We start from the raw sequence: 21,991 nt of genomic DNA, 5'->3' as shown, positions 1-21,991 counted from the left end.
TCATAATGTGTAGTATGCACAAGGAGACTGAATTAAGGTTGTATGGGCAATTTCAATTCTAGCATTTTCTAACCTTTGAGTGCTTGGCTTTGCAACATTGATAGCTTTTTTTTAATGTAGGTTTTTGTACGACTTCCATGGGATTACTCATGTAAAATTCTGCACAGGCATCTCCAGGATTGAGGCCATGGTTTGTAATGTACTTTGGGATGAAAGTCACTTGAAACATTATTTATTATGAGCCACTGTCATAAGCCACAATGAATTACTCCTAACTGAAATCCCCCAGGTTAGAGATGCCCACAAATTTCTGATCCTTACCTGAAGTTTCCCATAACTGGGATTCCCTTTTGTCTCATCTCTGTCACAAACCTAATAAGTTTTATTTACATTCTCCCATGGATGGATTTTTTTTCCATCTCACTTTTACAGACTTTCTTGAGTCCTTTAACTTTTCTAAAAGACCTAATAAAGATGGAGCTCTGTGTGATTGCTGGCATAGGTACTGGAACTAGGAGTGTTGCTGCACCCTCTGGCTTGAAGTGGTTTCCATCATATACAAGGTTTACAGTTTGGTTCTAGGGCTCTCCGCACCCACACTATACAGATTGTTTCAGCACCTCTGGTTGCTGGCTTTCTAGGGGTTTTCACCTACAGTGGCTGATCACTTGCAATGACCCTGTCTTCTGCCTTGTGATGGAGAATGTTTAAATTGCTTGTCACGTAATACAGTCAAAAGCGAAGAATCCCATTTAGGCTTGCTATAAAATCTTTTTGATCTGTTCTTTTAAAATGTGTCTATAGCAATGTGTTATGATTTCCCCACAACATTATTTTATTTTCATTGTTTCAGTGGAAACTGGACCTCCGTTCCAAACAGAACTCTTTTTTTTCCTGTCATTTTTACATTACTCATTCATTTTTCTCAGCATGTTCTTTGTCTCTCTTGAAAGTAACAAGAAAGGTCTTTTTGTTTGTCTTTTCTCTCTGCCATCAGCACAAGGTAGTCAGTCCAAGAGAGCTTCAGCCATAGTTTGTTTCTGTGATGGTCATTTTCCATGGCATTTGTGAAGGTCATATGCATAGTGATTACAAGAATTATTTCCATTACAAACCTTAACAGCTGGTGCACCCTTCTCATAGTGTGAGGTAGGCATCCCAAAGGATTAGCCAGAAGTTCTAAAAGATATATTTGGGATCTGCTACAAAGAATGTAATAGACAAAATAAAAAAATAAAGCTGTTAAAAAGTAATTCTTGGCACTGTTACCTTGTGGAACTCACTGCCGTAAGATATCAGAGGCTGAGAGTGTATTAGGATTCAATAAAGGACTGGACAAGTATTTTGATAACAAGAGTATTCAGAGCTAGTGTAATAAGGATTGAAAAACAGGAAATTTGGAAGGGGTATAATCAGTTATTAAGGAGGCACTGGCCACAACTCCCTGGTTAAAGCTGAGTTCCAGTTTGCACTTAAAGCACGGATTCAATTCAGCCTTTTTGTTTGGTATGAAAAATGCATCATATCCTCCCCAAACTCACAGCACGTACTCTGAGTACAGAGTTAATTATTGGAGAAGTTACAAGTAATTGTGTTAATTATTTTATAAATTAAAATAATTAAAAATTAAGCCCTTTGAGAAATTTTGTATCTGTTAGTCTTTCCTTTGTCCCAAATGATCTTCAAAATGGCTCCTCAAACTTTGCATATAATTAAAATCAAGTGAAATCTTGTGCCTAGATTATGTATGAAGAAATTGACTTGTAATCAAGCTAAGTTATTAACAATTGTTGTACCTAATTGTTATGATTATATAGGCTACAGACAGGCTCAGGTAACTCATAAACAGGGTCATTGAACCATCAGAAGTAATTCAACCAATCACCACCCTTCCTCAACAGCTAAGTTAGAGATAGTCCAGCCCTGAAGCGTTAAAGGTTAAATGAACAAAACAAAGAGTGGGAGGGGAACCAGAGAAGTTGGAATGACTTGCCCCAGGTGTCCCACAGCAGGTCAGTGATAGAGGTGTGATTAGGACCCACATCTGAGTCCCTGCCTGTTGCCTCCTCCACTGGACCTGATTGTCTAGTTTTATTTAGCTCTGTTTTTTTTTTCTAAGTGCTCCTCTCTTTATATAATTAAATATATATAATGGAGCTACTATTAATTTGGAAGGCACATAAGAATATGAATTAGATTAGTTGTTAGTGCAATGGATTCTTCTGCACTGCGCATGGAGTAGATTGGAAGTTTTATTATATGCATGTACTATCTTCCATGTGCATAATTTAAACCCTAATGCCAAATGTTTTCAAGTTGTGAGAAGTAGATGTGTTTAACATTCAGTTTTACAATCTCAGGCTCCAATCTTTCAAGGAGCTCCGCCCATGCAGAGTCCATTCCCATGTGGACTTCATTGGAGCCCGTCATGGGGCTAGGGGTGCACCTATATGGTGTAGCTTGCAGAATGGGGGACTAAGATTTTAGTAACGCAGGAACTGATAAATATGATGGCAGTCTTGTTAAAAAAAAGTAGCTCATACATTCAGGTGACCACACTTCCATCACTTGCCATGTAGGATATTGTCATCACTGGTTTGTATAGTAGATTTATGCATCTCAGGGTTAAGTGGGCTGTTAGTGTCCTGGCAAACCTAGAAGACAACACTGGATGACAGCCTGGGCATTGGCATCATTGAACACTTTCTCTTCTGTCAAATCCTGACAGCAAGCATCTTATCAGTGCTTGAGAAGCATTTATTCATGTTTTTTTACATTATTGGAACACAGTCTAACATATGGAGAAAATTAAATTACCCAAATAGATCTGATGCAGACAACTAGATGCACATTCTTCTGGTGGTTGGTTGAAGGAAAAGAGAGAGAGAGAGAAAAGAAAAGGCAAGTGTAGCACTAGCCCAAGTCTGTAGATCTGGGCTTGCTGCTGCCGACTGCTGCTTGCTGTGTAGACATGCCCCATAAAACCTGTAGCTTAGATTTTCAAAGCAGACTAGAGAATTTCAGACACAATCTTCTATAAGTTTAAATGGAAAATATGCATCTAAGTCCCTTAGACTGCTTTCAAAATCTCAACCTGCATGTCCAATCACTGCTTGAATGTTGAATGTCCAATATCCATAATGAGCTGCTCATAAATAAATCACAGACCAGGTATTATTTGCAGAAATTCGGTAAATTATTCTGAATTGAGTCATAGACTTTACGGGACATGGTCATCTCGTCTGACCTCCTGCAGGCCACAAAACTTCACTCACCCAATTATATGATAGACCCGTAACCTCTGGCTGAGTTACTGAAATCATAAAATCTTGATTTAAAGACTTCAAGTTACAGCAAATCCATCGTTTGCTGTAGTTTGAACCAGCAAGTAACCCCAGGCCCCATGCTGTAGAGGAAGGTGAAAAAACCCTAGAGTCTCTGCCAATCTGACCTGGGGAAAATTAAATATGGTGATCAGACCCTGAGCATGTTGGCAAGACCCATCAGCCAGATACCTGGGAAAGAATGCATTGTAGTGACTAAGAGCCTTCCTCATCTAGAAATTTAGAAAATGATGATGTTCACACACAATTTGTCAACACAAAAAGGGGCAGAATTCATCCAATACATTATTTCATATAAATTCTTCACCCAGCTCATGTGATCATTACTTTATTCATTCCCAACATAGGTTTCATCCCAGTAAATCCTGCCTTCTAGGATCAATGAGCACCGCCTCTCTGAGGGAGCTCTTATCAGAAGGGACATTTGTGTATCTAAGAGCATGATAGAAAGGGGATGTTCATAATTAAGATGGGCACCAGAGATATCAGGTTAATGACAACCTTGTCTTGGGGCGGGAGGGTTGTATGTGATATGCAACAGAATAGGATACAAAACACCCTGGTTAGCTTTGCAATGTATAATTAATAACATTAGAGAATAAATTAATGCTATTAAAATCAGACTGATAGGAAATCATTTGAACTCTAATCTTCTCCAGCAAGTTGGTTTATGATTTTGCTCACTAGCTATCTCTCCCATCCCTAATGCTTCTCTTGAAAAGCATTTGAGGAAATGTTACATACTTATCGCTCAGCTCTTCTGGTTAAGAGCCCTTTGGGGATGCCATGCCTATAAAAGGGCCGTTAGAATGTGCTTATGTGCTTCCAGCTAAACACTGAAAGCGGTGCCGTGAAGCAGCAACAATGCTCTTAGCAGTGCTTGGAAGATCTCATTTGTGTACATGTAGTGTGATGTCCTTGCCTAATACATACTGCTGTGTGTTGCATTGTGTCAATCTGAACAGACTTCTGGAGACATGTGTCATCTGTCTGAAGCTCAGAAAGATTTGTCCCCAGATAACTACTAGGTTGGACCAACCAATTTGGATGAAATAAGAACTGACTCAAAACTCAAACAAAACTTTCTCTGGAGTTCCAAAAAGTAACTTATTTTCTGATTAGTTCTCATATTTATGGTCTCTTCACTTCCTAGCTTCCTTCCATGATTAGAAATGGAGACACCAAAATACTATGAGAGAGTCTGTTCATGTGAAATTTCCAGGTCTTCTAGGTGAAACACCAAAGACATTTGGATAGTAATAATACCTGGCTCTTACGTAGCACTTTTTTCATCAGTAGGTCTTAATGCGCTTCACATCCATAGTGTGGGAGCTTAGCTAAACAGAACTTTTTGAGGGTTGTCTCTATTGATTGGTGGATTATTTGACTCCTTTCCTGAAATAATTCCAAAACTCTGAAGAGCCACCTACATACAGTGTGGGCCTGATTGTGATCTGCCTTAAATCTGTAATGTAAATCCACTTACATCGATGGAGTTACTCCTGATTTACATTGGGGTGAGATCAAAATCAGTCCCTGTTTGATTGTTGATAAAGCTGACTGCAAATTATAGCCTATAAGGTGTATGGGGAGCTGAAGAAGCCTTTCTCAGTGCTGTTCTTTGTAGAGGAAGAAGGCATTCTCTCTGATGTTGCATTTCAAGTTAGATCAATTACTTAATCTTGGCAGAAAACATGAAAGCACTGGAAGCTCTTGAAGTAAATGGGTTTCTTTCCCCTCTGTTTGCTTTAGATAGGATATGTGCTGTTGCAAATAAGGCTGAACGCTGCATTCCTTCTTAAAGTCCCTCTTACCTTCTATGGGAGTTTTAACTGACCAAGGGCTGTGGGATTTGGACCAACAAGGCCACTTCTAGGTCTTAAAGTGCTTTGCAAAGGAGGTAAGTATCATTATCTCTCTTTCACAGCTGGGGAAACAGAATCATGGAGACATGAAGTGACTTGTTCTAGGCTAAAGCCAGAGCCAGGAATAGAACCCGGTCCCAGGATCTGACGCTGGTGCCCTTTTTTTCCAGCCCACAATGGTGTCCCTATGGGTTTGTCTACACTGCAATTAAGCACCCATGGTTGACCCATGTCAGCTGACTTAGGATCGTGGTGCTTGGGCTGTGAGGCTATAAAATTGCAATATAGATGTTCGGCTCCCCTCTAGGACAAGCCCACCCCATCCCCCCATTCACAAGATCTGAGAGCCCAGATCCAAGCCTGAACATCTACACCATAGTTTTATAGCTCTGCAGCCCAACCCCCAAGAGCCCAAGTCTGCTGACACGGGCCAGCAGCGGGTGTTTAATTGCAGTGTAGATGTATCTTGAGTCAATAAGCAGGGTCTCTTACACTTCTTCATTGGCTTTCGCCAGTTTGGCCACAGGCGGCGGCTTCTGCTACCATTTCAGCTGCTGAATAAAATCCAATCTACGAACAAGCATCTTAATAATAAAAAGTTTCATGGATTTCAAGAGATAATCACTTAAGCTGATCCAGTTGAAAAACGTAATTATTTAGACGCTCGTAAATCCGAACATGCTAATAGATATAGGAGAAACAATGCGATTTATTATACACTGAGGAAGAGAGTATCTGGAAATGGCACAAGAAGAGAAAACTAGTACTGTTATAAAAGGCTTTTCTGTTAGGCATTCAGGTAGGTTCAGTGCTGCTTCTGCTGTGGAAGGGGGTGTAAATTCCATCAGCCTCTGCAAAACCTGAGTTTAATTTTTTTTTTAAACTTGAAGTAAATTTCTAGCTCTTTCCTTTGTTCCTAAACCAACAAAAACCAGTCACTAGGGATGAAAGCTTGTTACTGGGATTCTTCCTAAAGATCATGGGGTTGTTTGTCATGCACAAAAGAGTCTATACGGCCACCTTTTGGGACCCATGTCACTCAAGGCCACAGCTCTGTCAGTTCTGGTTGGGTGGGAGGCTGCAAACAAAGTCACAGCTACAGGAGTTAGTGCTAAGATTGATGCTAGCTATTAGGTAACTGTCTAGAAAGTACAGTATGATCTACTGGACTACTCATGGGACTGCGAACATTTGTACAGCACCTAGCAAAATGGGGTCCTGGTCTGTGACTGGGGCTCCTGGGTGCTACTGCAATACAAATAATAAATAACAATTAATGTAGTTATTTTGCAGTGCCTAAAAACATGCCAGCCTCCTCCTGGTAATAAGGAGATAGGAGGCCTGCCCCTATGAGCTTCCAAACTGACTTCAGACACCAAGATGGAGGGGAAAGCCAAACAGTGAGTGGTGGGGTTTTGTGTGTGTGTGTGTAAGAGATCAATGAGTTGCTGTAGGAAAGATTCCCTAATGCTAGCGCTTCAATGAAGGACTGAAGAAGGATCTGATCTCAGCTTAACCACTGACTTCCTGTGTAATCTTGGGCAAGTCATGTAACCGCCCTGTGCCTCCGTTCCCCATCTGTGTATAAAGTTGTGCGGGAGGCTTTGTGAATGGAAAGCATTGCATAAGTGTTAAGCAGTAGTAGTAATTTTATGTCACTGTGACTAGGACTAGGAGAGAATATGCTGAGTCTGCACATTTCTCTCCCATCTGCAAGTCTCAAACTCTTTTAGGACATCTCAGAAGCCAAGGCGTGCTCCTACAATTGGTCATTCTCAGGGTGACAGTATGAATCAGACTGTCAGAAGTGCACAGGAGAAGAATTTGGGGTTCACCATGCTATCCTTTCTGCTGCTTGCCTGGGCTGTGCAGATCTCCTATTGTTCAATGGCTTTTCTACTGTGAACTCTCCATTACTGAAGAAAAAAACCAAGCAAATGCCATTGACCCTAATATGTAGAACTTGTTAATAAAACGTGGCTTATGTAATCACACGCCTGGCATCTTGGGACGGTCCAACACCAAAGCCCTGAGCCTTGGCTTTTGTCACACAATGCTGTCTATGCTTCAACTAGGCATTGATAGTAAAAGCTATGGTGATGGCAAACCCTATAGTTACTGAAACGCTCTTATCCTGATACTGTTTAAAATGAGAAAAGATGGTCTTGTGGCTGAGGCACTAGATTGGGAGTCAGAAGATGTGAGCTCAATGCTCAGCTCTGCCCCTGCCCTGCTGTGCAACATTGGGCATATCACCTAATCCTTCTATGCGTAATTTCTCCTCTCCCGCCCTTTGTGTCTCTTGTCTATTTGGGGTAGGATTTTCAGAAGTGCTCTGCGTTGGCAAAACTCCATACTCATTAAAGTAAAGCTGCCACTGAGAGCAAAGCTGAGGACAAAGCTGAGTTCTTTGAAAATCCCACCCTTAGACTGGAAGCTTTTCAGGCTAGGGTGTCTCTGATTTTGGGTTTGTATAGCCACTAGCACAATGGGTCCCTGATCTCAGATGGGGCCTCTAAGCGTTACTGTTATGCCAATAATAAGGCTATATCATCTTCTCCACTTGAAGTGCAAAGGAGATGCCAGGAGAGGAATCCCACCCCATTGATCCCAAAGCCTGTAGTGAGAAGACAGCAGAGCCAAAGTACAGCAGTATATTCCCCTCTTCCCTCCAACTCGCAGAAACCCCTTTCATCTGAGCACCTGGCAGTTAGGTAACTATGGGTTCAGGGGATGGTAAGACCAGCTGCAAGGAGAGCCATAGCCAGGAGGTACCTGCTCTGTGCTACATCATGGGAGTTAGTGCTGACCTTCTGGATGCAACCTAATGCAGTGCTCCCTTGACTGCATCTGCAGAGTGACGGAGACACTAATAGATTTTGGATATATGCCAACTACCAGTACCTTATTCACCTCCATAGGGTGCTAACTCTGAAGCCACACTTGGGTGTCTAATTTTCAGAGGTGTTGCAGCTCAATCTTCAGTGGGAGTTGCAGGTACTCAGCAACTGTGAAAATCAGGAGCTTTAAATGTGTTGCAGCATAACTGTTTCATGGCTGATACTGTTATCTGAGGGGTGGGGTGAGAGAGAGGAATCAGAATCACTTACCTAGAGTAAGCTCCCTTTTCCCCAGCTTCTTTTTTTTCCAAACTTGCCCCCTGCTTGTTAGAGATCTCCACAGGGAATAAAAGGAGCGTCATAGTGTGTGTTGGGAGGAAGGGATGGGATCCAAACTAGAATTGTGGGCCCGGATCCATGTTGGAAGGAGGTTGTCCTGGAGTAAGTCTGAAAAGCGTGTGAGCTATGAGCAAGCCTGGCTCAGAGCTCTAAATGATCAGAGGAAACTCTCATTTCTAGCTTGTTATTTTAATACAGAAACAGAGTCTGGCAAGAGAGAGAAATAGCAAATTAATCACACCTCAGAATTTCAATTTGGATGAAATTAATGTCCCAAAAGGCCGTAGTGTGAACTGGGTATGCTAGAAAAGCCTTAGTGTTACATTGTTCAGCACGCTGGCATGTGGTAATTGTAAAAGCCAGAAGCATCTTCTTTTAAACAATCAGAACTGAAATGAAGAGAGACGCAAAGCCTAGTTCCCTTCCATTGCTTTCTTTGTTTCCTTGACAGCCATTGTCAGAAGCCCACCCAGAAGTTGTCACCGCAAAAATATTTATGATGATTGCAAACATCAGTCATGACCTCTGGTGTGTGTATTTTGATGTAGTCTCCAGGCAAAGGTTTGCTCTGTCAAACTGGTACAATCCCACTGAAGTCCATGGGTTTGTGCTGCTTTGGTTTGACTGAGAGGAGAAATTGTCCCTCAACGCATAGGATGGTGCTGCAGTGTGTAACACACCAACTGGAATGACACTGTTTGTTAAAAGAAAAGGAGGACTAGTGGCACCTTAGAGACTAACCAATTTATTTGAGCATGAGCTTTCGTGAGCTACAGCTCACTTCATCGGATGTATTCTGTGGAAAATACAGTGAGGAGATTTATATACACGCAGAACATGAAAGAATGGGTGTTACCATACACACTGTAACGAGAGTGATCACTTAAGGTGAGCTATTACCAGCAGGAGAGCAGGGGGGTGGGGGACGGGAAGAAAACCTTTTGTAGTGATAATCAAGGTGGGCCATTTCCAGCAGTTAACAGGAACATCTGAGGAGCAGTAGGGGGTCGAAGGGGGGAAATAAACATGGGTAAATAGTTTTACTTTGTGTAATGACCCATCCACTCCCATTTTTTCATGTTCTGTGTGTATATAAATCTCCCCACTGTATTTTCCACTGAATTTATCCGATGAAGTGAGCTGTAGCTCACAAAAGCTTATGCTCAAATAAATTGGTTAGTCTCTAAGGTGCCACAAGTCCTCCTTTTCTTTCTGCGAATACAGACTAACACGGCTGCTACTCTGAAAACTGTCTGTTAAACATCTTAAGTGGGTTATTTAAAGCAGAACTTTTCCTAACCCAGCTCAGCTGTACGGAAAGGAAAGGCGCCTAATTTTCATGATTTAATTGGCCTCCTTCATTAAAAGTTTAGACTGGGCACAGCTCAAAATGTTCTTTGGATGTCAATGGCCAAATCCTTCGTGCTTTAGTATGGTAATCAGTCATCCCATAAGAGAACAGATCCTAGAGGTGGTCAAGAAAAGGAAGAACAGTTCTGCAAAAACATGAAGTCATTTTCATTCTGAAATAGACTCATTTTTTGTTGTTTTAAAAAAAATTGTGAAAATCTTTTTGGAAAACTTTTGATTTTTAGACATCTTGAGTTTTATTTGTTTTCTTCACCTTTTTCCCTTGCAGTAAAATGAATGATTTCCCCCCAACTTTTTCCTTTTTTCCCCCCTTTTACCTATTTTTTCCTAAATTTTCAAAATGTTTTTCAAAGTTTTGAGAGATCTATTTTTGAAACTCCTACCCTTCCCCCTCACTCCCCCCAAAAGAGTTGCTATTTTAGAATAAAGGTCATTTTTCATTTAAAAAAAAACCCAAAGAGTGAAAAATTTCACCCAGCTCTATCAGATACTACAGTTTCAAGAGTGGTATAAAAACCCAAATATACAGAACCCATTCATATCAATATGCTGTTAAGGTTTGTCCCTTCCTGGTACTGCCACTAACCTGTTGTGTGAACTTGAAGAGATGACATCACCTCTCTGTGCCCTGTAAAAATGAATGAAAGATATGTAGGGCCCTTCGTGTTTGGTTTTTATTTTGTTTAATTTTTCCCCGAGAATTTATTGGTGTTTGTTAGTACAACAAAAAAAGAGTTGAAAATCGGTGGAAAAACTATTAGTAATTTTTCTGGGTAAATATCAGGGTTTATTTTGGTGGATGGAAGGAGTAGGGGGGAAAGTATTCAGTAGATTAATGCTTTGATGAATGGAATTCAGTGTGGTTTGCTGCAGAACTAAATCAGAACTCAAAATACAACGCCACCTCAGAGTTTAAGAAAACAATAGATCTCTAATCCCCAAATACAACTTTTCGTTTGAATAAACAGTTTACTGTTGTAGACTTTGAACTATTATCCTATAAATATTTACATTTAATAGTTGGGCCACACCATTTGCAGTGCATACCCTCAACTTCATCCTTTTCTCCTGTTTACGGTTTTTTTTTAAATTTCGAATACTTCCTCATGTTCTGAAATGTATTCTTATGCAGATTTTCGTTTTCCTCCCATTTTAGCATGTCAGATCTTTACACCGTTATCTGCTAACAGCTTGAAATGTGAATGTGGTGGGCAAGAGATTCATCAGTACGTTCAGATGCACACGCACTTCAGATCGTGCATGCCTGTTTGTTTATTGTGTGTATCTTCTAGACTAATACATAACCTTGCTTCAACAGGCAGCTTTGCATATACACACTACTGTATTATAGTACTACATACATCTCATGCAATGTATTCTATTTTCCTAATAAAACAAATTATTTTTATATATTTGAATGATACAAAAGTAGGGCAGAAATCTGGGAAAAAAACCTAATACTTTTTGTAAAACCTGGGATTTTTTTTCAATAAGAATCGATATAAAAAAAGAATATGTATCTTTCTGTGCAAAGTGCTTTGAGATCTAAAACGTAAAGGTATTCTAAAAGAGCTAAGTATTATTATTCAGGCATTTCTATATCTTTCTTTGAACATTGTGACAATCACTGTTGAGAATACTGTTGAAGTGTTACTATTTTCGTTGTGTTCCCTATGCTTGTGGACCCCTGCTGGTTCCAGCTGTGGAGCAGAACAACCCAAACTTGACCGCATATTCATGATCAAAATGCTGTCGGTGTTACCTGGTTTAGTTGAGGACATCTCCCCCTCTTGCTCTGAATACATTTCCGTGCCCTGGAAGGAATGTGAAGGTGGAAAGCTTCCGTGTGAGACTCTGAAAAACCACATCAGCGGAAGAACTGACCAACATCGACACTGCCTTATACCTTTGCTGATTCCGTCTTTTCTTCTTCCCCTCCCTGTCCTCCCTGCTCTTGTGTTTGCAAGCAATTTTATCTTCTCCTCTATTTAAATAAACTCTGATCAGCAAATTTAATTAGGGCCCAGTTCTCTTGCAAGACTTAATCAGGCAGAGATCATCCGACTTGGACTCAGGGGCATCCAAGAATCCATAGAAATCGCACTGGGGCATATCTTATTTTGTGACATGCGCACACCTCTTGGCTATCACTCTTGCAACTTAGAGGGAGCTTGCTGTCTGGATATATAATACCACAGCACATTCCTCTTTGATCCGGATCACCCCAGCAATCGCTTCTATTCCCTTCCCCCCCCAAGCCCTCTCTCCCCACACATACATGGGATGCGGTTTTATGGAACAGAGGCTAAAAATGCTAAAGTAGAGTACTTAACAGATCAGTGACTGAGCTGCAGTTATCATGCTTTGCTGTTGGTGATGAGATCTAGAATTGGAAGTGGGTGAAAAGGTGCAAGAAGGAATATTATCACGGTAATGAAGATTGTCATTTCATGACCGAAGAAGGTGGGGTTCTCTAGCTTGTGAGTCTGTTCACGCCTGAGTCTCTGACTTGCACAATCTGCCAGAAGCAGAGCAATAATGTTACTGCAGATTAGGGTGATATTCTTGATGTGGTTGCTGCTGCAGATAGTGGGATAGTGTAAAACAAAAGGATACCTCAGTCCCTGTAAACTGATGGCCCCTACTCACATTAGAACTTCCATTACTAAAATGAGGTCCAGAGTATTATTAATTCAATAATAATGTGCAGAGACTGTGCAGAGACTCATCCAGCTATTAAATGACCTTAAAGTTTCCATATATATAAAAAAAACAAATAAAATCTCTGGTACTTGTTTGTTTTTTTCTTGTCAATAACATTTATTTTTGCAGGGTGCTTACTTCAGGGCAGTATGTCTGCCTATCTCAGTCAGTCAAATAAAATTGAACATGTGCTTAAGGACGTAGCTAGAGATAGGTGCAGGTGGTTCCCGATCTGCAAGAAGGCTATGCCTGTTTGGGATTTGCCATGATGATGCTGCTGATGATAAGAAGGCCTTGGCTCATCAAAGCACGTAAGCCTGTGCTAAAATACCATTAATTTTAATGCACTTAAGTATGTACTTAAGTTCTTTGCTGAATTGGGGTTATAAGGGAAGGAGAGCTTCCTGTGGTATATTTTTGCAGTCTAATTTGACTCTGTCCCATTGCAAGGCTTCATGTGGATGAAGATTTGATTTCTCAAATTCCACACAGAGCTGACCTGACTGAACTCCATTGGCTTCACTGGGTATAACTGACAGCTGAATTCTTCCCTGGGGGCTAAGCCTGCCATCAAGATTCAGCGGTGGTGGTGGAAAAGATTTAATCACATTACTCCCAGTAAGGTTAACAGGAGTTACCCACATACTTTCCCTGCGCATCAGCAGGAAGGTAGATGTATATCTGTCTGCAGCATGACTGGGTATTTCAAAACAGACTGTAGTCATGTCAGAAACATGTGGGGGCCATGACTGAGGATGAGATTCTGGAGAAAAACAAGATGCTGAAAGGGCTTGAAGAATTAAAAAATTACTGAATTTTCCAAGATCCCGAGTTGTGCTTAATAGCTAAGATTGTTTGAACAGGAACAAGTCCCATATTAAACTGGAATTACTGACTGATTCCCCACCAAGTGTCTGTCACCTGTTTGAAAGGTAACCTCTGTAGGTAAATAATGTTGGGTTTTAAGGGAGAGGGCAGTAAAACCTTGCCCGTTGGGTATAAGTTACCAAGAGTATCTCATGTTCAGTGCATTTTCCCATCTGAAGGGCTATATTTCATAGAGCTACGGCTAAGCAAAAAGTTATGCTTCTGTTTACTGTGTTGTTCTAGACCCTTTCTAATAAGGAGCATTTAATCTTGAAGCACAGTGTGTACATGCCACCGCCTCTGATACCTTTTCTAAAAGCGAAGTGCACCTTTTCACGTGCAGTGATCAGGCACAATTTCAGCGGTGGCCATCAAATTTGCCTGCCTCCGTTTTGGGCCCATCTCAGGTGTCTGAGTACATCTCAGGTGTGATTTCAGAGGTTTCAAGCACCCTGAGCTGTCACTGTGTTGCAGGTGCTCAGCACTTCTAATAATTAAACTAGCTGGTCATCCAAAAATTGAGGCACCTACTCTGTTGCCTATTTTTGTTATTCCAGGTTGTAAGTACTCAAAAGAAAAGACATGCATACCCAAGACACATGTGCAGACATGCCCTTAAATGTGATGGAGTGCATGTCTACATTTCAAGCTTGGGGGCAGGGGGGTTTGATTCCCAGCTCGGGAAGACCTACTCATGATCGCTTTCTTTGAGCGAGTGCCTTAAAATTGGACTGTAGCTGTGGCCGCATGAGTGGGCTAGCAAGCAAACTTCCTGCCCTGAGTACGGGCCCACGGTCTCAGACGGGTACATACTCGAGGCCACTAACCCCTCCTGCTGGTCGAGCTGCCAGGGCTACATTCTAGTTTTAGTGCACTAGCTTAATCAGAGGTAGCAAGTGTATGTCCATCTGAGCTGGAAATCACACCCCTGCTCAAAGAGCAGATCTACCATAGGCAGAGCTGGTAATGTGGCCTATGCTTAAGGCTGCCTGACATTTCCCATTATAAGAACCTGTTTTCAGCTGCTTTTAACTTTGCAAGATTTTAATTGTTTGGGCTGAAATTTTCCATGCGGGAAGTTTGCCACAAGCTGAATTTTTATTTCATTTTTTTTTTTACGTCTCAGAATTCCTCTGCTGTCCGCAAATATATGTGAAACTCAGGGGCAAAATATGTGTCTCATCCCTCTCTGATGCTGGTCCACATAGAGGATGCCAACTTACTGATGCTATCAGTTACTCCATTAGCTCAAGTGGCAGAGGTCTGTGGCCTGCTGATGAATCGTGGGATGGGGGAGCAGCAGTATGGATGCTGCACAATGGAATTTCCATTTTTTTGTCCGATTTTCTTTTCTTTTCTTTTCTTTTTTTAAACCTAGTTTTATATTACGTGTGTAATTTCCTATGTCGAATGGTTGCAAAGCCAAGTATGCGAAAATTAGGAATCGCGAGAATTAAGGCTGCCTGCACAATTTTAATTCAGTCTCCTGGAGCATCGGCATTATGATACAGTCGTTAATGACATTATTGCATACTTTGCCCCCACTTTTGAGTGCTTGACTTTGCAACCTTAACTTTCTTTAAGATAGTGGTTCTGTGTGTGTGATCTGTATATACAGTATGTGGGCTTCATCGTATTCCCTACCCTCTGAGCTAGGCTCCTGAAGAGTCCCCTCTTTAAACATGCCATATTATAATGGCAGAGTCACACTCTCGTGCTATACTCTGAATGTCTACCTATGTATTGTTTCTCTCTAGTCGCTAAAACAATCTCCTTTTCTCTAGCCAAACCCGTTTAGACCTCAGGTTTGCCATGGCTCACTCTTGAAAAGCTCCGGATTGGTGAATTCCTTCTGTCCCCCTCGCCCTGGAGCCCCTGTTTTAAGGGCATGCTGTGGTACAGCTGTCTCTGCTGCATTCATGCAGGTTCTGATTACTATGCACACTATTGATGTCGAGCTCCTGTCATGACCCAACACTCCATAGGAGGAGCAAATGAGCTGAGACGTCAAGGGAAAAAATTACAGCCATGCGAGCGATCCCTATGCTCAGCTGCTTTTGGAGCACATACATGGCTTGTGTGACAGCAACAGCGCACAGAAGCAGCAATGAAATGCAGTTAGCAGTCCAGCTGGGAGACAGGCAGGCAGGCACTGGTCCAGTTTCTAAAATGATCCTCTCGTAAGCCAGTCTGCAGCGCCTCCAAAAGGGGTTGACTCCTGTAAAAGAGCACAGCTTTCTTTGCAAATACTCTGTGGTGTAACTCAGCTTCCCTGGGTGACTGCAGCGCTTTGTTTTGTTTTATTTTTTTTTCCCTCTGTGTCCTTTTCTCCAGGATGGCGGAGGCAGAATTGCACAAGGAAAGGCTGCAAGCCATAGCAGTAAGTCAGTTTCATTTTACTTGCTCTTTTGTCTGTGAATAGGGAGCTGTGAGTGATGAAGTCCAAGGATTCCTGCACAGTAGCTGGGCAGCATTTAGACAGGGTGGTTTTGGAGAAGTTTTCAGCAGAGAGTTCTCCCTTTTCCTCCTTATCAAACAACTGATTAAAGGTTGTTTTTATGTGATTTCGCTGGTAATGAGGAGAGTTAGGATGCTCTCTCATCCTGACGTGTGCCAAACCCATGAATGGTGGCATGCTTATAAGACAGATGAAAGGGAAGAACAGGAGGAATAAATGGGGAGGGAGGTGGTTGGAAGAGAGCATCAGTAGTTTGCTTTAAAAAATATTCTCACGCTGTTGGAGCGTTAGCTAAGCAGAATAAGAAGTTAAACTAGAGGGCTCAAGTGCAGGGAGGCTTTTACTGAAGAAAATAATTCTTATTTTTTAAAAAAGCCAACAGAATCAAGTCAAGAAGGCAGGTGATTGCTAATCATTTTTAACTAGCTTTTTCAAATGCCTTCAGCGAAATTCTCCAATGACTTATGCCCATGGGGGCTGCTGGGGCAAAGTTAGTGCAGAATTGTGGCCCATTTTAGTCTAAACTTTTATTTTCCTCCTTGATATTAAAATCAGCCACACAGGGAGCTAGAGTCTAAGCTGATGCAAATGGGCATAGCGCCATTTGACTTCAGCGGAGCTACAGCCAATGAGAGCAGCTGAGGATTTGGCCCCAGTTTTTTCAAAAATATAATTGTGCTTACAGTGGAAAACATCAGGTCGCTATTATTAAAGCGAATAAATGATATCAAAAGCGCCATATTTCCATGACCTTTGTCCACCCACTAAGCCCACATAACCTTGCCCGTGTTCAATATGACATTTAGGTAAGTTTTGGGGGGGGGTTGGGATGGTCGACATGCTAATTCAGCAAATCTGTGGGGTCGGATGGTGCAGTGTGTGCAGGCGGCTGAATGTTTCAGGTCTGAAGTGAAGAGGCACAAACCGACTGAGCCCGCTTGCATTTTAGGAGCCCCTGCCAGCGTGTTGCCAATGATCAACAGATGTTGTGTTTCACTATAGCTTAGCCACAGCTGGGTTATCCATTTCCTTTGTAGACAGAGGAATGGCTGCTGCTGCCGTACCAAGTTGTTTTTCTTAGGTCCGTTAATCTGCTAATAGGCCTGTGTATATTTAAAATAACCAGAAATATTATAAACTACATACTTGTTCCTCTAAAATGTTTCCTGGAAAAGATCAGATGTTTCCATTTAAGGGAGAGGGGGAAGATATTATGGGTTAACGTGTTGAATGTTTTAACAGAGAGAAGTAGCTGATTTAAAAAGAAATAGTGGGCCAAAGTATTCTACAGGTCGAGGCATTAACAGTTCCTTTCATCAAAGTATTAATAGTGCTCCTTTAGGCCATGAAAGGGTTAATTCTCAGCTTTCCCCACTCACATATTCTTCCTGGAGGCTTTGTGCTGCCAAACTTGGAGAATTTACGCTGCATTGCTCCAAAATGTATTGCAATTATATATGAGGATCTTAAAAATCCTTCTTTGTCTTTGTATTACCGCTGCTTCATGCCATCATTGAGTTATTCAGGGCTAACCAGTGTTCCCTGTTCCCAGTAGTGGGTGGTACTGTACATAAGAAAGGGTGTGCCTAAGAATGGCACCAGCCCAAGCCTTTGAGCCAGGTTCTTTCCATTGCCCTGCACGTCGTATCCTCGCTACAAAGTGGGAGTAACATTTTTACCTGATAATTCGGTAAATGACTGGACAAAGGGCAGGCAATGATGGATCTGGACCCCTATGTTCTGTATACACTACATTATGGCGTGCTTTTAGCTGAAGACACTGGTGGTGAAGAAGAATGTGATCAGTGACTCAAAGTAGATTGAACACAGTTCAACTTGAACCACAAAAGTATTCAAATTTGGTCTTGCTTTGTGTTCGGACTGCACCCCAAGCCCGCAGTGGTTTGTTCAGAGGTTCTGCATGTCCACAAGTTGTCCATATTAGCTTTTGGGGAACTTTACTGCTCCAGCTGAATATTTGTAAATGTTATCAGAATGTCAATCAGAGTGTGTTTCGAATGTGAGCGTGGTTCATCAGGATGGGTCACGTGGCATAAGTCACAGAGCATTTCTCCTATGTTCCTGATTTGCTGGGCCTATCCAATATGATTAGGAGGATCAGCCGAACTTAGATGGTGCCTCAGAAAAGAGGATTTCAGTTCAGCTCACTGGAAAAGTCAGGAGAAAATATTTTCACCAAGTTCCAGTGTTTGTTTCAGGTGGGCAAAGACCTACTACTGTGCATTATTACTGGAGCTGTGTGAATGCTGGGAGCAAAATTCCTTGCACGGTCATTACAGTTTCTAAACAAATTCACTTGGACTATGATCACACCCCTTTTGTGATTGCTTAGATGGACAATCCCGTAAACAAATTTACTGTGTGGAACATTCACAGAAAGAGTGACGTTGAAGTGATTATTGCAGAATATTGAAGGAACACAAATTTCAAATTTGGAATTGTGAATATTCTTGCCAGAAACCTGATCGTTTCCTATCTATCAAATTAATTGCAGTTTTAAACCTGTGAGCTCTCACAGTTAGAAACAAATTTCTATGGCTCTGACCCTACATTGTGAGCAGGGTAGGAGTACAATTTTGGGAGGAAAGAGTGTCTATTTGTTAAGGCACTAGTCTAGGACTTGGTAGACCAGGTACAATTCCCTACTCTGCCACAAGTCCTTGGGCAAGTCACTTTGCTCTGTTTCCCACCTGTGATATGGGGATTATAACACTGCCCTTCCTCACAGGTTGTTGTGAGGAGAACTACATTAAAGGTTGTAAGGTGCTCAGATACTATGGGGATAGGGGCCACATAATGGTAAGATAACTTTTTTTAATTCTCTACAACATTTCTGAAACCGTTTTTCTCTGTAAAATACTGTTTGTGGCATAGTGAGAACACAGGATGATCTGGAGTGATGTGAAACTTTTCTTAGCACTCCTTTGATAGAACTTCTGTGTGATTTTTGCAACTTGTGAGTAACATGGTCTTCCCAAACAGACCGTGATAAAACCTTTATACCACGCTATACCATCATGTATTTTTATACGTTGTGATGGGGCAAGGCCAGATGGCTATAGAAAAGTAGTGGGAGATGGGTATATTAGCTCCAGGCTAAACAAATCCCTGGTACCCGGATAAGTGAAATGGCAGCTGCTCCAGGTCAGTTAAGACACCTGGGGCCAATTAAAAACTTTCCAGAAGGCAGGGAGAAGGCTAGGTTGATTGGGACACCTGAAGCCAATCAGGGGCTGGCTGAAACTAGTTAAAAGCTTCCCAGTTAGTCAGGTGGGTGTGGGAGGAAGTTGCGCTGTTGGAGAGGCTGAGTAGTACACACCATACCAGGCACAAGGAAGGAGGCCCTGAGGTAAGGGTAAAGTGGAGTGTGAGGAAGTGAGGGCTGCTGTGGGGGAAGTAGCCCAGGGAATTGTAGATGTCCTGTTTCTAAAAGGTCAGCTACCATAGCTGATACTATTAGGATCCCTGGGCTGGAGCCCGGAGTACAGGGTGGGCCCGTACTCCCCCCCACTTTGCCCCCTGATTAATCACTAAGACTGGGAGACAACAGAGACTGTGCAAGGAAGGATAACTTCTCCTCACCTCCCTTGCTGGCTTATGATGAAAATGGCTCAGTAGACGGTGACCCTTGTCTCTAGAGAGAGAAGGGTTATGTGGAGGGTCACAGTGAGCCTCTGAGACTGGCGAAATCCACCAGGAAACACGGGACCTACGGAGACAAGGACAGAGCTTTGTCACAACGTACATATGTACATTGAGTCCTATCTAAGCAACTATTCAAGGGACTGACAAAAATCGATTGCTTAACACAAGCTGTCTTCTAACACAAATGAAGCAGAAATGTATGCAGTATGTATGGTATGGAGGTACTTTATAAAGCAAGAGGTTGAAAGGATGGATTTCTGCTTATATGAGCTAGAACAGGAGATTTATATAGTTCAGCAGATTTCAGACTTTATTGAATAACGCTAATCCTTGGTCTTGGATTAGTGCATTTTTTGTGAAGAGGGACTGGTAAAATTTGGATGAAAGAAGGAAACATTTTTGTGGCATTTTAAATAATGATGGCTGCCTTATGCTGCTCAGAAGTTTGGAATGTTAGTCATCCCAGAGGAGGTGGATTTAGTGGGTAGAGAACAGGTGAGGCTAGTAATATATCACATGGTGGATAAATTAATCGTGTAGCTCTGAAATTTATTACATGGTTCCACAATCTATGACATGGTTGTCATCATCGTGTAATGATATAAATGTATATGCATTTGCTTATATATATATTCCATGTATAAACTGCCAGGCAAAAATGATTGCAATTCAGATCACAATGAGAGAGGCTCAAGATAAATGCATACCCCAAATAAAAAAAAAATATAGTAAGAGGACCAAAAAATGCTACCATGGCTAAACAGAATAAAAGAGGTGGTTAAAGGCAAAAAATGGATCTTTTAAAAATCGGAAGTCAAATCCTATGGAAGAAGATAGAAAGGAAGATAAACTCTGGCAAGTCAAGGGTAAAAGTATAATTAGGCAGGCCAAAAAAAAAAAATTGAAGAGCAATTAGCAAAAGACACACACATTAACAGCAACACACTTTTTAAGTACATCAGAAGCAGGAAGCCTGCAAAACAATCAGTGGGACCACTGGACAATCAAGGTACTAAAGGAGCACTCAAAGAAGATAAAGCCATTGGAGAGAAGGTAAATTAATTCTTTGCTATCAGTCTTCACTGCAGAGGCTACAAGGGAGATACCCACACTCAGCCATTCTTTTTAGGTGACAAAGCTGAGGAACTATCCCCAGTTGAGGTGTCGATAGAGAAGGCTTTGGAACAAATCGATAAATTAAACAGCAATAAAGCACCAAGGCAGATGGTATTCACCCAAGCATTCTGAAGGAACTCAAATACAAAACTGCAGAACTGCTAGGTGTGGTAAGTAATATATTGGTTAAATCAGCCTCTGTATCATATGACTGGAGGATAGCTAATGCAGCACTGGTTGGTTTTTTTTAAAGGCTCCAGAGGCAGTCCTTGCAATTACAGGATGGTAAGCCTAACTTCAGTACAAGGCAAATTGATTGAAACTGTAGTAAACAACAGAGTTATCAGACACATAGATGAGCATGGTTTGTTGGCAAAGAGTCATGGTTTTTGTAGAGGGAAATCATGCCTCACCAATCTGTTAGAATTCTTTGAGGTTCTCAGCAAATATGGATAAGGGGCATCTAGTTGATATAGTGTATTTGGACTTTCAGAAAGCCTTTGGCCAGGTCTACACAATAAACTTATGCTGGTATAACTACATTGCTCAGGGCTGTGAAAAATCCACACTGCTGAGCAACACAGTTAAAATGACCTAACCCCATGTGTAGACAGCACTATGTCAACGGGAGGGCTTCTCCCATCTACGTAGCTACCACCTCTCATTGAGGAAATTAACTACGCTGACAGAAGAAGTTCTCCCATCGGCATAGTAGAATCATCACTGAAGCACTACGGCACAGTTGCACTGCAGCAGTGTTTTCAGTGTAGACCTTCCCTTTGACAAGGTCCCACATCAAAGGCTCTTAAGCAAAGTAAGCAGTCATGGGATAAGAGGATAGGTCCTCTCATAAATCAGTAATTGGTTAAAAGACAGGAAACAAAGAGTAGGAATAAATGGTCAGTTTTCAGAATGGAGAGGTAAATAATGGGGTCCCCCAAAGATGTGTACTGGGATCAGTGCTGTTCAACATATTAATAGATGATCTGGAAAAAAGGGATAGACAGCGAGATGGCAAAGTTTGCAGACAATACAAAATCACTCAAGGTAGCTACGTCCAAAGCTAACTGCAAAGAGTTACAAAGGGATCTTGCAAAACTGGAAGAGTGGGCAACAAAATGGCAAATGAAAACCAGTGTTGATAAGTGCAAAGTAATGCACATTGGTAAACATAATCCCAATAATACATACAAGATGATGGGGTCTAAATTGGCTGTTACCATTCAAGAAAGAGATCTTGGTGTCATTATGAATAGTTCTCTGAAAACATCCGCTCAATGTGCAGTGGCAGTCAAAAAAAAAAAAAAGAATGTTATGAACCATTAGGAAAGTGAGAGATAAGAAGACAGTAAATATCATAATACCACTATATAAATCCATGGTGCGCTCACACTATGAATACTGGGTGCAGTTCTGGTGGCC

General features: G+C 41.6%; 1 protein-coding gene across 4 annotated transcripts in view; it reads left to right on the top strand.

Annotated features, from left to right (window-relative positions):
- The first annotated feature begins 15,371 nt into the window (after positions 1 to 15,371).
- Positions 15,372 to 21,991, top strand: part of PALM2AKAP2 (PALM2 and AKAP2 fusion) — a 388,058-nt gene continuing 381,438 nt past the window's right edge. For 2 of the 4 annotated variants that reach the window (XM_048849553.2, XM_048849551.2), the window contains exon 1: positions 15,374 to 15,709. In XM_048849553.2, the coding sequence (XP_048705510.2) occupies positions 15,665 to 15,709 (45 nt within the window). In that variant the 5' untranslated portion in view covers positions 15,374 to 15,664. Of the gene's footprint in view, positions 15,710 to 21,991 lie in introns of all 4 variants that reach the window. The other 2 variants (XM_048849554.2, XM_048849555.2) reach the window with 2 other exon arrangements.

Source organism: Caretta caretta, chromosome 5 (assembly GCF_965140235.1).
Source record: "Caretta caretta isolate rCarCar2 chromosome 5, rCarCar1.hap1, whole genome shotgun sequence".
Lineage (NCBI taxonomy): Eukaryota > Metazoa > Chordata > Testudines > Cheloniidae > Caretta > Caretta caretta.
This window is presented reverse-complemented; position numbering and strand designations above follow the sequence as displayed.